The 14283-nt window shown below is 50.5% G+C and overlaps 2 protein-coding genes across 2 annotated transcripts; both read right to left on the bottom strand.

The window, feature by feature from the left end:
• Window positions 1-3: 3 nt before the first annotated feature.
• On the bottom strand, window positions 4-5131 carry LOC100909228 (annexin A13). The gene is made up of 10 exons (XM_003745230.2): window positions 5114-5131; window positions 4452-4765; window positions 2870-3066; window positions 1960-2073; window positions 1768-1858; window positions 1520-1687; window positions 1275-1433; window positions 1054-1139; window positions 849-944; window positions 4-547 (listed from the first exon to the last, which is right to left on the bottom strand). The coding sequence occupies exons 3-10, from the start codon at window positions 3041-3043 to the stop codon at window positions 491-493; spliced, it is 945 nt and encodes a 314-aa protein (XP_003745278.1). The 5' UTR covers window positions 3044-3066; window positions 4452-4765; window positions 5114-5131; the 3' UTR covers window positions 4-490.
• A 7705-nt stretch (window positions 5132-12836) lies between these two features.
• LOC114828329 (uncharacterized) lies at window positions 12837-13824 on the bottom strand. The gene is made up of 5 exons (XM_029112015.1): window positions 13738-13824; window positions 13478-13611; window positions 13210-13286; window positions 13035-13112; window positions 12837-12961 (listed from the first exon to the last, which is right to left on the bottom strand). The coding sequence occupies exons 1-5, from the start codon at window positions 13822-13824 to the stop codon at window positions 12837-12839; spliced, it is 501 nt and encodes a 166-aa protein (XP_028967848.1).
• Window positions 13825-14283: the final 459 nt, after the last annotated feature.

The following is a 14283-nucleotide window of genomic DNA, read 5'->3' as shown; positions in this document are numbered from 1 at the left end:
GAATGAAAATGAAGAGAGCTTTATTGAATCCCCGCAGAGCCAATGCCGAAATTCACAGAACATGGGCCCGAAGTAGTGGGAAAGGATTGAAACTGAATCGCGCAGCCATTCACCCGATGCCGGAGCCATGAGGTCCCAATGGAACTCGAGCCTAATTTCATTCGAAGAGAATCGACCGAGTCCCAATCTTTCCAATTAGGAGCGACTGCACGCTCGAAACGTGCTCCGTCAAGAATGGATCGCCGGAACGTGACAAGACGTGGACTCCGCCATTCATGGCTGATCCGAGTGCCGGCGGGCAATGCCGTGGAATCGCTCCAAGCTTCACAATACTTAACATCGAACTCATTAAGGGCAACCGAAATAGAACAAACGCTCGTTCGAAATAAAATGCAAAGATCGAGGAGCGATCCCAGCTTAGATCAGAGAGGTGGTGTTCGATTAGCCGGTGCTGTTTAAACCTCCAGATGTAAGTCTCGATCAGAGATGTTCAGTTCTGACGGACCATCACCATGAGGGCGGTCTGGAAATCGCCAGATGTTTCCTTCTGAAAAGCCAAAACCGCAATGAAAATCTCGCTGAGGCAAGACGAGACCCACGGTCACCAAGCCGGAGACGGAAGAGAAGTCTCGTGCCTAGTCCCTCATGTTCCGAACAGGAGCTCGATGGCCGCTGTCAACGGCTCCACAGCGACCATGCGGAAATCATGCCGGGCACGATGGGCGAACTTAGTCAGCTCGATAGTTTTCGGCCTCGCGGGCAAGTCGGGGATAGCGATACCTATTCTCCTACGATATACGTCGAGCAGCCGGACCGGATTCTCTTTCACGAAGACGTAAGATACGAACCTTTATATCATGCTCCAGGGAACTCTCGTAAACTCGCATGTATTCCCCTCGGATATGAGCCAGATCAATCTCACAGCGCGACACAATAATTCTGATCTGGAGAGTCGATCGAGCGGAGCAAATGGAGAAGAGTATAGTTAGGGAGACTTTTCGAAACATTCGATAGCGGATCGACGCTGCGAGTCAGCTATGGGTTTCCACCTACCAAAGTCGTGTCGTCGGTTCCCAGCCCTTTCATCGCCTTATGGAGGCGTTCCGCGAAGTAGAGATGGGTGTTGAAGACGCTCTTGACTGAAATGGTGAGGCGGAAGTTCTTGATTCTGGGCCTCTCTCTCCGCATGATGCCGCGAGCACGAGACCCTCAGGGAGGCCCTCCAAATGGATTCGAGACAGCTCGCCCAATAAATTCTGACGAAAATGGATTACCGATAGTGAGCATTGCTGTCTTGAGATCTCCGCTCGTTTCCCTCTCGATAGCCTCCATGATATCGTGGCCAGCGAGGTTCCTGTATTCATGGAAAGTAGCTCTCAGCTGCTCGAAGCTGTTGGAGCAGAAGACGGCGATGAAGGCCTCTTCATCGGTTCCTGGAACACATATTCGGACCGGGATCAACATCGGATATTCTTCGGGGAATGATATCGGGGGAATGATTATTCTCCACAGAACTCACCCCACTGGTTCACACCGGCATCCAGGAGCTCCTTGGCTTCTCGCTGGGCTTTCCTGATATCGATTCCCGTGTTCTCGGGTCGTCTAGCGGTCATCAGAGCGGACATCATTCGCTTCAAATGGCCTGAGAGATCACCACAAACCTCCTCTTCCATGTCTTGTCCGTAAACTAAAATTTTAAAATTGTTGGTGGAATTTCTAGCGACAGCCACAGATAATCTCGCAAAATCCGCAGAAACTCGCGCTTACGTCTCTGGAAAGCATCCTTGATTGCTCGGATCTCGGCGTTTGTGCGGGTGCACAGCACCTCGATGAGGATGTCTTCATCAGTTCCGATTCCCTGTCAAACAATAGTTCGAGGATCTTAGGATCGGCAGATCTCTCGATGTTGCGTCGGAATCATCGGCGACACCCTCGTCTCCGAAGGGGTACGGAACCTACTTTTATCGCTGCTTTGATCTCCGCGGCCAAGTACTCGTCCAAGGGTGTCATCAGGCCGAGCATGACAACGCGAAAGTTGCCGGATATTTCCTTAGTCAGATCCTCGATCAAATCCTGAAAGAATATGTCCCGGTCAATTCGACTGCTACGCCCCGTCCTTATTGGAATTCGCACGAGTCGACCGACCTCGAAGTCTCAGTCAATTGGGGACCAAGTGTTTTCTATTCAGAAGTCCGCCACAGCCACGAAGAGCTCGAGTTTCGGCGGAAGTCACCTAATGCCAAGCGATGCCTCTCGCCTACGAAACGTAGCGCTGAATTTTCGCTCTGTTATCAATGTGTGAGTCACTGCTTTTTGAAAGAAGCAATCGCAACACTGAAACGTATGACGAATCCCGGCTTCTAGTGTACAGCGGCGACAAGGCTTCATTCAAGAGAAAAAGAGTTCTCGGTGACGTCATCTCGCTATCGCAATCGTTCATTCTTTTGTTGCTTATCTACCGCAGGAGAATCTCTCCGATCATGAGAAAAGCTCGGCTGTCGAATCGGCTGGGGCGAGCAACGTATCTTTCCCTTCCGACTTACTGCCGACTCGGTCCGCTCCGTACGATTCAAGGCCGCGGAGGCGGCTATGAGTTCGCTTTCTGCGATTGTCTGCAGTGTTTTGACGCAGACAATCCTCCTCGAGGTCATTCTCTGATCCGATCATTTTTTGTGTCGGGCATCCGTGATTCTTGAGCCGACAGAAAGGCCCCAGAGAAATTTTGGAAGTCATGGAACCGCTGGCAGACCGCTCGCTTGGGATCGAGTACCCCGAGTCTTCATCCCGCGGAGACTCACAATCAGATAGATAAGAAACGAACTTCCCCCTCCACTACCAAAACTATCCCCTAACTTCAGAGACGACTCACCCTGCCGTGCATCTGTTTGTATTGCGTGCGAATTTCGGAACGCTGATGGGCGGTTCGAGCGCATAAGATGTTGATGAGCGTTGCTTCGTCGGTTCCGAGACCTTTCATCGCCTTCCGCAAGGCCTTCGCGTCGACATCCGGAGTGAATGGTTGCACTGGCTTGATTGTGGCCATGGTGAGTCGGCTTCGAACTTCTTCTGCAAACCAAGATGGATTAAGAAAACGACGAAGCTACTCGGATCTCCTGCCTGCGTCGGAATGGATATCGCTCGATAACGTCGGCGATCAGCACAGAGCTCTTCTAACTATAGGTATATACGCTGGAGAAGCTCCTCGTATTCGCGAGAATCATCTCTGCCCGAATGGGAAACGAATGAGAATACCTCGATCAGATGGGCGTGTGTACAGTAATACATCAATGAGACTTTCGTGGAGGGAGGGAGTCGCTTGAATTCGCTCCCCGCCTCGCAAGAAACGACTCGATGTACGGAATTCCGAACAGAGCAAATAGTAAATACTTCGATTGGTGGAAGAAACTGTGGACTTTTTAGGTTTGATCCATCGCTCTGTCGCCGCAAACTCGGATGACGTTTGTGAGGAGAAGAGAATAAATTCGATTTCTATGGTCTAAGCCAATCATCGGCCTTCCCAGAACCTTGAGCTCGGCAGCTTTGCCGATGATTCACCCATATTGAGGGATGGTGCCAGTTTTGAAAATCTGGAACGACGGAGTCCTATAAGCGCTGAAGTTCCGACTTAGGCGAGAATGAAAAGGGGAGTAATCCCCTCATTTCTCACTCCGGACAGCGCGACTCCAGGAACTCAGTTTGTGGGGGAACCCAATGTCACGAGTCATATCTAGACATACGACTGAAGATAGAGTCTGAATACCGCGATAGACTCAATAGCGCAGCATTCTTAGATCGAGGCATAGCGAGCAGCTGGCATCTCCGGAAGAGTTCTTTCAAAACACCCACGTTGTTCAGACGCACCTCGTGGTGTGCATCTTCCGGCGAAACCGCAGAAAAATCAGAGCCACCCATAATGCATCGGGATCGGACGAGTCACCATCGGAACCAAAACTAGACTGAGAGAAAAAAGCGAAACCAACTTCCGACTCTGACTTCCGCGCCCGGGGAAAGATCCAGCCAGTCGTTAGTTTGCTTGCCTCAGAGCCGCGGGATTATGCTGACGTCGGTTTCGGCACCAGCTCGAAGTACCGTGAGCTGCTCATGAAGCCCGCAGCTTGACAGAAGCACAGGAGCAACACCGAAAGCGGGCAGTCTGTGACGCCCGCACCGTATGTTGACGATCGTACCTCCCGCTTCCATGATATTCCGCGAATTCATTCCGCTAGCGGCTCGGTCTTGTGAGCACACTCGTCTTGCGGTTCCCGGGCTCGACCCTATGAACGAGTCTGAACCGTCGGGGAATTGCATTTATCCAAAGACTCAGCGGATCGGTTGAAATTCCACTGAAACTCGCCAAGTAGAGGCGCGATCCACTCAAGATCTCTGGTGCCCGGCGAAGATCGTGGAACGTCTGGCAAGGAAGTAAACAGCGACTTAAGAAAGTGACTCACCCTAGGAGGTTTTTTCAACTAGTATTCCAGCCGGCTGATTGCTCAAGTCTGTTATGTCTACCGTGGGCTGTCTTCCGCGGTTGGTGTAGTCGATGACGGTAGAGAGGGATGCAGCATCGATGAGAGAAGGCGCCTCGGCCGACTGTCAGTGTCTCACCCTTACCCACGGTGGCCCACCGACCAACAGCCGCCGACGTTATGACTCGCTTCACGGGAAAGGTCCCAATGACGGAGAAATCGAACACGTAGGAGCTTTTCGCGTAGAAGTATTCGCTAACCATGAGGGTGAGGTCTCTGCCCTGAGCGGGCGGGTTCTGAGAAGGTTCAGCGGGAAAAAAAGTTTGATTATATGAACGAACTCTATATACTCCACGGCTAGGCTGGTGATAAGCGGACGGTAGGCTTTCGGATCAATGAGTCGAAGTGAAGCTACAGTCAAGGCTTCGTACTTCAGAATTTTCGGGAGCCATTAATGGAAACTGATGAATTACGAGGGGAGTCCGATACGTTCCCAAATGGGGCGTCGAAATCGCCATGACTTACGAGTTATCGGAGATATCCCAAGTTATCAGTCAGAATCAGCAAAAGCGAAGCCTGTCTAAATTAAAGGCTACCGGAGGCTCCTTCAGGGGTTAGAAGCTTCCGAGTGAAGAAGTACTTACTGCTGGCACCTATTATCACAGGAGGTATATTCCGACGTCAGCTCGCGCGGATAAATACAGCACGTGTGACCGTGTGAACCCCTATATTTCTAAGGAATTCTCCCCGGCAAACGAATGACGCTTATCCACTTTATTCAATTCAAACGAGTGACAAGGGATAGAAGCTCCGGTCACTCGAGTATATATCTACCGCTAGCTCGATTCACTCTCGATCCTCCGAGAGCTTATTGATCACTCGCCGACGATCCCGAAGGCCCCACCTCGCCAAGGTCTCCATCATGCGCCAGTCGAGACAGTACTCATTGTAAGGAATGTTTCCGAGCGGGCTCGGAAAGCAAAAATGCCAGGAGAAGCATTGGAGCAATTATTGGCGAGTCAATCAATTCATTTGAATGTCGACGGGCTGAGCGAATCCTATCATCTCGGGTTTCTAAGAATTTCGAGCACCACTGCGAGTACGCTAATCGATGTCAAGAGTCCGTAGAGTATGAACACCGACAAAAGTTGATTCAAGGATAAAGCTTGGATGTCAGCACCACTGTCTGAGAACGAGGTGGAACAGGCTTCGTATTTCATTTTTGAGCCGCGGTCATCGATTGTGTGCGCCATCAATTGAGCCTCAAAGGTTCGCTGAATGCTGTAATCGAGAACGATCTTAATTATGGCCTGAGTCAAAATGAGCTGCATCGAAGCAATCTGAAGAGCAAACCTTTTGTCTATCATCCTCCTCGTCCGCTCGGGTATATGCGGAGCGTAGAACATTCCGGACATCAATTCTTCAATCACGAATCCTTCATAAAATTCTGCGAAGCTCGAAAACTCGCCGCAGAACTTCGATAGCTGCAAATGAGCTTCATGGGTCATCCGACGCGCAAATGGTCTCCTGGAGAATAATCGAGGACAGATTTCCATCTCGAACACTCACGCCGGAGATTGGAGAGAAAGCATCTCCGAAGAAAGCGCATCTTCCGCGAGCAATATCTTCGACTCTGGTCCTGGTGTAGAAGCCAACCAGGTCGACGAGGGTTCCTTCTCTCAAGATTCTCCGGTAAACCTCCTGCACGGTTCTATCGCGTGTCATCTGCGGAATGTCGGAGGCTCAGGGATACGAAAGAGGCCCTGTTTCTCATTGATGGACAAAGCACGGAAAAGGATGTGAATGTCGACACCTGAATCGTCCTATGGGGGGCGGAGTACTTCCAGACCAGAACTCGAGTCTTCTTGAAAGTACTAGCCAGATCAAACCAAGACTCAATCTTCGGAGATCCGTCCTGGAGGGTTAGCGAGGCTCGCATCTCACTCGAAAATAAGTTTGAGATCACTATGCCGAAGAATAAATAGAGCCCGACAAGTATGGCAGCCGAAGTTTTCTTCTTGTAGCGATTGGCTTCCGCGGGGGACAAACCTGCAATCACACGAAGACCTCCGTAGCAAGGCTCTCAATGGAGGCTGAAGACTCTCGATTTGAGAAGTTTATAATCAGGGAGCGAGATTCGCTCGTGAATGGGTTGCGGAAGACTACGAGCTCCATAGATCGTAAATCAAGATCATATGAATGTGGATTAGCCTCACTTTCCCCGGTTATCCAGGCTATGAAGTGCATAATCGAGACCGAAGACGACTTCAGCAGGCTTCGCAGGGTCAGCATGACGACCAACATCGTGATGACCACGCTTACGTAGATCTGACGAGTCAAATTCACATTGAATCTCATGGCATTCTAGTCAGGACCCGGCAGAGACCCTCATGAGGGTTTCTTATTCGCACCTCTACGGGGAGGGTGGAGAGAATCCCGTACACGTTCTGTGTGTGACTTCGTCGACGTGCCGCGTAGAGCTTGAACTAGTGAAACAAGAGCTTACGATCAGCACAGCAGACCGTCATATCATTTTATCATTATTCATCGTTGACTTCTACAATTAGATGATTTAGATCCTGTACGTCCTACCGGTATGGGCACCAGTCCTACGGATCCCTTTATTCCGGCACTCTGCCGGTCTGGCGATAAGGCCAGTGGTCCCCAGACGATATCGGAGACCTTGTCGGGAGCGAGGAAGAAGAAATGCCTTGAGCAGATGCTCACTGCCCGAGCAAATCATGCCTAAGTGTATGTGACCCTCTTACGCACATTCTTGACTAAATCACCGAGCATGCCGTTTCCGGTACCGTTTTCGAACACCGTTCCGATTCCATTAATGTTTTTCTTGAATTCCAGGCTGGAAGATTCGATAAGTGAGAGGAACGACACTCGATGATTTCATTCCTTGCCCCGAATATCGGTGTTCCTCCCAAGAGCAGAAACAGACATAAGGCCTCGTTGTCCACCTGATGTTTAGAGACGCGAGAACATGCAACATCGTGAGTCCGTAACCGCCCTCCGCGACGTAGAAGCGACCATCTGCCTTTTTCGCGAATCTAGCGAAAGGCACCAGCTGGAAAGAGACAAAGATGTGATCCTCCCAACTTTTCTGTTATCCCTTTGGATTCAAGCAGGAAGTGCCTACTCGTCTCTCCAAACTCACATCGATGACACCGATGCGTAGGTGCATTGCTGAGGTCGCACGTCTCGACACAACCCCGGAGCGGGTCTGAATATGATGACACCCACTGCTCAGGAAAGGGTCGCGAAAGCTCAATCCTGAGAAGGATATTTGGTCAGCACATCCAGATCGTTACGCTCAGGTCGAGATAGGGGCTAAATGAGCTGATCGATTGAGCAGATTGAGATCCCATTCCCCGTCTCGCGGTAGCTCGATTCAAAATCCATATTCCCGCTTGAGAGGGGTATATACGAATTAATGTACCTGTTTTCCCCTGGAGGTCAGACAATGATTGGTAGGAATTGCCCCGCTAGATATGCCCATCGGAATCCCAAACCGGCTTCAGACAGGCATGCGAATTCTTGGTAGGGCATGGGACGATCTCCATGAAATATTGGGTTTTCCTCTGGAGGAAGATTTCCTAGGGCAAGATACTATCCCTTGGAATCGGGATTCTGTGCTCCGGTGGCTCAATAGAGGAGTCCAGATTCTCACAGTTCAAGTCGGTCCATAAACTCGCGTTACCTTACGGCAATGACTTGAATTTCCTGCGACGACTTCACGCGCCATGAACAGCATTGCGGGCGCGCCCGATTTCTCTGTTAAACATCAACAGAAGAGAACGCGGAACCTCGCTGTTCGCGGAAAACTCATGGCCGCACACCTGTAGCATGCTGCCGTTGCTCATGAGCTCCCGGCGCGGCGCTGGGAGAGCGCGTTTCAATCTGATGTGAAGACGACCTCGCGGAGGGAGAACCCAATCGATCAGTTGGACATCTTGTGTTAGACATCTGTTTCTTGTCTGAAGCAGACTGAGTGAATGTGCTCCGGAGCTCAGCCAGTGTAAGTTAAGAATCTGATCTGCAATCTCATCTGCAGGTCTGCCTTCTCCCATCCCTGCGAGTTGAATGTGAAGCTGCTCCGTCTTGAGCACTCCATCTACGACGGCGGGCTTCACACCTTGACGTGGTATTCGTATCCAGGATACGCTTAGCGATTCACTCGAGCTCCAATCATTTCGAATCTAGAAACTACAGTGAGGGGTGGGCTTCTCTCGAACATACGTCACGTCTCACGGGGATGGGTTGTCGCTCGAGTCAGGCAGAGGTCGCCAAAACGATCACAAGTTGAACCATCGATGGAGTACATTCTCCCTTTCCCCACCAGCCGACATGTCGATAGGGTTTTTTTAAAGGCCTTCGGCTTCATTAGGGATGCGGGATTAATAAGAAAAGTTCTTTCCTCATATCGGGAGGATATGGCCCCGATAGGAGCTTTGAGGGTGGTGTCGGACCGTGCCATTCGCAAGCGCAGCGACTTCGACAACGAGTGAGACTTCTTGCTGAATTCACGGCCGGGGGATCGAGACCCGGAACCCGAGTGAAATCTTATTGAGGGCGAGAAACCTAGCGAATCGCGCACAAGTCTTCCGTCCCAGAATTTCTCTCTCGCAAGGGTAGATCCCTCATCATTCATCATCGATTCGATTAGCATGGTTGTGAAAGGGTTGGGGTCTGGAAATCAGTCCGTTGTGTTCGAAAGTCCGTTACCGGGTCCGCTGGAGCCAGATCACTCAACATCTGAAATCCCATACGCTCATCCGGGACCGAGCAATCGGTCCGTCGTAGCCGTGTGTCCTTTGTATCCGGGTCCGTTATAACGAGGGTCTATCGTACCTCAGGGATGTCTAGAGCTATTAGAGCCGCCGAAACCGTAGTATGCGTCGATAGATATGCATGCATCAATCGAGAACGCTCGTACATATGTTCTAGGAACTTTCCCACGAAAGTTCCCTAGCCCCGGAAATCAAATCCAATTTATTTAGTACATAGCTGTTTTCCACCTCGATACTGACGAGACAGAGTCAAATACGGATCATAGTATTCGGGCGGGGACGAGCAGGTTCCCAAATGGAACAGGACGTCGGTATCTTACTTTGGGGATTACGCAGCCTGGACATCGATCCGGAGCTCCGGAAGAGAACGACCTCGGAAATGGGGAAGGAGCCTTTCGCTTGACGGTCGCAATCATGGATGACAATGTGTAGGGTACATATGCATTTCTATCATTCATGGTTGATACGCATCCATTCCTGCACTATTTCTCGAGAGTTTTTCATCAGCATGGTGATACCTAAATTAACAGCATGAAGCGTCGTTTAAATCCGAGAATGAAGCGAGAGTCGACGGTATCGAGACAGTCAGACCTCAGAAACACCCCGTTGTCCAGATAGAAGGAGGGATAACTCCGGTCGAAAAAAACTCTCCGAATCGGGACAGGCTTCTCATTCTTGAGATACCCTCCTGGAGTCCTGGAGGCGCCAGAATCGGGTTCCAGCTCGGATGACCTGGGCCTCGAATCGGATGGGTATCATATGATGCCAAGGGGAGCTCGACATCATCGTCATTTGATCTCCCAACGACTTCACCGTCAATCGGCTGGCACATGTGGTACGGTGACCGATAGAACGCCCATGTATTGACTACGAAGCATGAAGCTCGGATAGACTCTCCGGCTTTCACTGCTCTGCTGACTTTGGATCCGGACTGCTCCATGGGCACGAATTGAATTTCTAATCTTCCGCTGTAATGATTCGATCTAAACCTCGAAACAAGCGAGTCTGCTCCTTCTTATCGTTTCTGTCCCGTTTATGGGACGATCCGTGCTTCGTGATGTCGGATCCTTTTCCCCCCTCGGTCCCAGGAGTCAATCTAGAAGATGCGCAGCATTCTCTTCCCTGCTCAAACGATGTGGTTTGGGGGTAAGGTTGTGAACGATGAGGACCGATTCATTGACCTGCTCGGTCAGCCGCTGGCGATTCCCAGAGCCTGAAGAATTGTCTCACTTGGAAGCGCCCCAGTGTGTCACTCGAAATCCCTCCTTACAGTAACGGAGAAGATGAGGCGGATACTCCGACAGGTCTCACATCGCGGAGGATTCTAATCACTTATTTCAGTCGGCGGAGCACCCGTGGGGCAGGAAATCCCGGATAACACTACTACGCATTCATGACGGCAAGTCGGGCAGATCTCTTCGGCCTTCGCGTGGAGAAGTAGGTTACGCAAGAAACGGTGAGGGTCAGGATCGAAAGAATCAACAGTAGCGGACGGTGATAGATCGAAGGGACGTGTGTCGCCGTTCTACCGAGTCGATCTAACATTACAATGAGACTTATATTGAGGAGAGTTGCCGGAGTTTCCATGGAACAAATTGCCGCTGGATATAATGGTCCTAACGCGAATCCAAGAGCTGCGGCATTGAACGAAACACCGCATGGCTTCGCAGCGATCGACGAGAGAACGCAAGCAAAGGTAGAGACGAAAAGTCGGAAAGCTTCGGAGTAGCTATTACTTATCAGAAAACAAGTTGAAATGATGCGCGACGCTGTGAACGCCAGAAAAAAATACCGATCGAAGGAATTTCTTGGGGGTGACTTCCGCTCGCTGTGAGCGAGGGCACAGCTTTCACAACCACTGCAACGAGAGCGGAACTGAAGAAGCTGCCGCACGCCGCCGAAACCAAGGGTGCTTTCGATGCTGGTGAGGGAGGAGTTGCTTCTGATGATGGGAGAAGAATGAAGAAGGAGAGCATCCCAAGGAACAGAGTCAGAATCGAAGTTGAGAATAGAAGGGACTTCGGTGAGGACGGGCTGTAGGAGAACCAATCATACTGACTTGAGACGGGGACGGAATTGTCGGGGGAAGAGAATCGAGATCCAGGAACGCGCATGCTTCCTCATGACTATTTCTATTCAGGCTCCCAGGTACAAACCTATCGTTGAATACTCGCAGGAATTCAGCAATCGCAGATGTGAGCTGGCCGAAAGATACCAGAGAATTGAATAGAAATATCACAAGGTGCACCACCTTAGGACCGAGAGCCATCGAGTTGGAGTAGACACCTGAGCGATTTCAGCGGTTCAGATATTCGAGGATGATTTAGTTTCTACGTAACCCAATCCGCATCCTCATAATTGATTCCAGGTATTCCGGTCGACGGAGAGAATTTCTGACTGGCAGATACGAGCAGTAATATGTTGATGATTAAGACACAAACCAATCTCCACGATGACATCGATCGCACCAAGGAATCCGGCCAAATACAGCGAGATCGGTAGGTCTCTGACGGCAACTGGACAGATAAGGATTATTGACCGGATCACAAGCGACCCAGCTACAACGGTGCGGATCGGTATCGGCTTCTTATCCGGCGAAACCATCACTGCAATGGAAATACTGAAGTGCTTCGGCTCCTAGCGCGCCGGGATGGAGCAATATAAGGTGACCCGAATCGTGAAGCCCATTGGCTGTTCGAGTTCTCACCTGCTATACATGATATGATTCCACCGATCTGAAGAGCCGAGTGGAGGAACGCTGAATCAGGCACCTTGTCGGGAGCGGATCGAGTGGATTTCCCGGGTGTCGCTGCCGTGATTAGTTGTAAAACACCATTCGTCAAACCCTAACGATGAAAAATTCACTTTCGGGCTATACCGAGGGGGAGACTTCAAACCGCAACAGCCTGCTGAGCGTCTCTCGGAAGGAGACTCCGATGACCGAGGAAAGAAGAGCCTGGCTCCCTGTGTATTTCGGATGTATATTGGAAAAATCCTGACCTGAACGAGAGCTATCGCAATGAAATGAGATATGTGAAGTATCTTGGGGAACATCACTTTTAGGTCGGCCACCCGGAGGATCACCTGAGAACCGAGTCACAACGAGGGATGGACCACTGTGATATTCGAATACTTTTCCGCGCATATAGATCCAGATTTTCGTCCGTGAGGGTGTCCAAAACCTTGGAACCCGGCAAGTTTTCCAATTCTTTCAATGAAACGATGAGCATTCGGGGACAAAGACAGCCGTCCCTCCACCTGATCTGGACAATCGCGGCGAAAGCACGAGCTGCCACAAAGATGCTCACCGACTTGGGCCGAAACCCTCACAATTCTAGATCCAGGATTTGTCCCTTCGGCTTGTTGATGACATCGCCCGATTCTCGGAAATTCGTTTTGAGAGAATAAATGACTCCGTTCCTACAAGGCCTCTGTTGAAAGCCTGAGTTCAGACCAGAATGACTTGATATCTCAAGAATGCGTGGTCGAAGATTTTTTATTTTGGAATAATTCCGTCGTGAAGTGTCAGACTTGGAAATTTTAAGGGTTTGGGTTCCTCGAAGCGGACTCAGCAATTCGAATGGTCGATTGTCAGAAAATCCAGACCGACATTATTAGCACGGAGAACCTCTTCGATCGCAGGAGCGAAAGCGGGGTCAGCGGGAAGTTTCCGATATGCCACGAAGTACGACTCTGAGGATTTGAATTTTGTGTTGATGAGAGTTCACTATTGATAGGTGCGGAATGATCCTTGGGACGGAATTACCTTTCAGGAGGACTTTCCCGAAAGCCACAGCCCAATTAGTGTAGTCGGAGCCCAGAAAGGAGAGCGCGATTTTCTCAACTGCGAAGTTCGACTCGTCCGTGAACGGGTCGGTTTCCCCAGGAAGGAGAAATATGCGGCAATGTTTCCATGAATTTCGTCGTAAAGGGTTACGTACCGTCAGACTTGAAGACGAACTGGGCTGGATGGCTTTGATCTTCGATAACGATGAACGTGTTGTTGTGCACTGTCTGCCTGTAGGGACGGGAAGAGATATCTGTGAGTTCTCGAATGTCGATAGCACACCTTCAGTGGGGGCGCACTTTCACGTCCCCACGCGGACTCTGCGAGACATCGTCTCCTCAAGACGAGAGCGCAGCGACCAGACGGGAATTCTCCGATGACATCGGGGAGAAAATGTCGTTGAGCAAACATAAGAAACGAACTCTTCATCGATCCAGTTCCCGTGCATAACGAAATCTTTTCCCTCGCCAGCATGGACCAATTCGACCTTCACGCAGCGGTACGATTTCTTTAGGAGCTGGGCATTTCGTTTCGCCACCAGCCAAGTTCCGGTGATCTGGGAGAGAAATGCTTAGCTGCCATATTGGGATATTTTTTCTCGTGTGTGGAGGGGGAGAACCCCTAGCTGATCATAAAAGAATGAGCACGTTTCCGTGCTGTGAGGTGGAGACCTCTTTCTCACCTTGTCGTGGTCAAAAGATTCCATCAGTTTGACCTCTGAAGCCGAAGTCAAACTCACAGATAGGAATATAGCGGAGAGCAATTGCATCTTGGCTAGCTCACTCGATATTGATGCGAGTAGACCATCCTTGCGCTCTTGTTTCCCACAGAGTAGGTAACTTAAAAAGTCATCAATCTCAATCTGTCGAAGGCAAAGAAGCTTTCTAAATGCTTCGAATTCCAGGATCCGTATTCCTCGACTCCGCAAATATTTCGGCAGAGCGCCTGACGGATGGCCGCGGTTGAAATCCAATTCATTAGGATGAGCGTCAGAGTCAATGGCGGTCAATGCGATCGCGCATTGACCTGATAGGACCACCACGAAAGGTTTGCCGCCCTCAAAATAATGTTATACATGGAATCGCTCCCGCTCGATCTCCGAGAGTCCGATGCCTACGGGATTACACTTCAGTAAGTTCTCGAAGCGACCGTCGATGTCCCCTTCCAGTGGCGCCGGAGTCCAGTGGCGGAGGAAATCCAGGCGTCTTGCCGCCGCAATCTCGCCTCG

The sequence above is a fragment of the Galendromus occidentalis genome, unplaced genomic scaffold, assembly GCF_000255335.2.
Source record: "Galendromus occidentalis unplaced genomic scaffold, Mocc_1.1 scf7180000077480, whole genome shotgun sequence".
In the NCBI taxonomy this organism is placed as follows: Eukaryota; Metazoa; Arthropoda; class Arachnida; order Mesostigmata; family Phytoseiidae; genus Galendromus; species Galendromus occidentalis.
The sequence above is the reverse complement of the archived record's forward strand: the minus strand, read 5'-3'. Positions and strand labels throughout refer to the sequence as shown.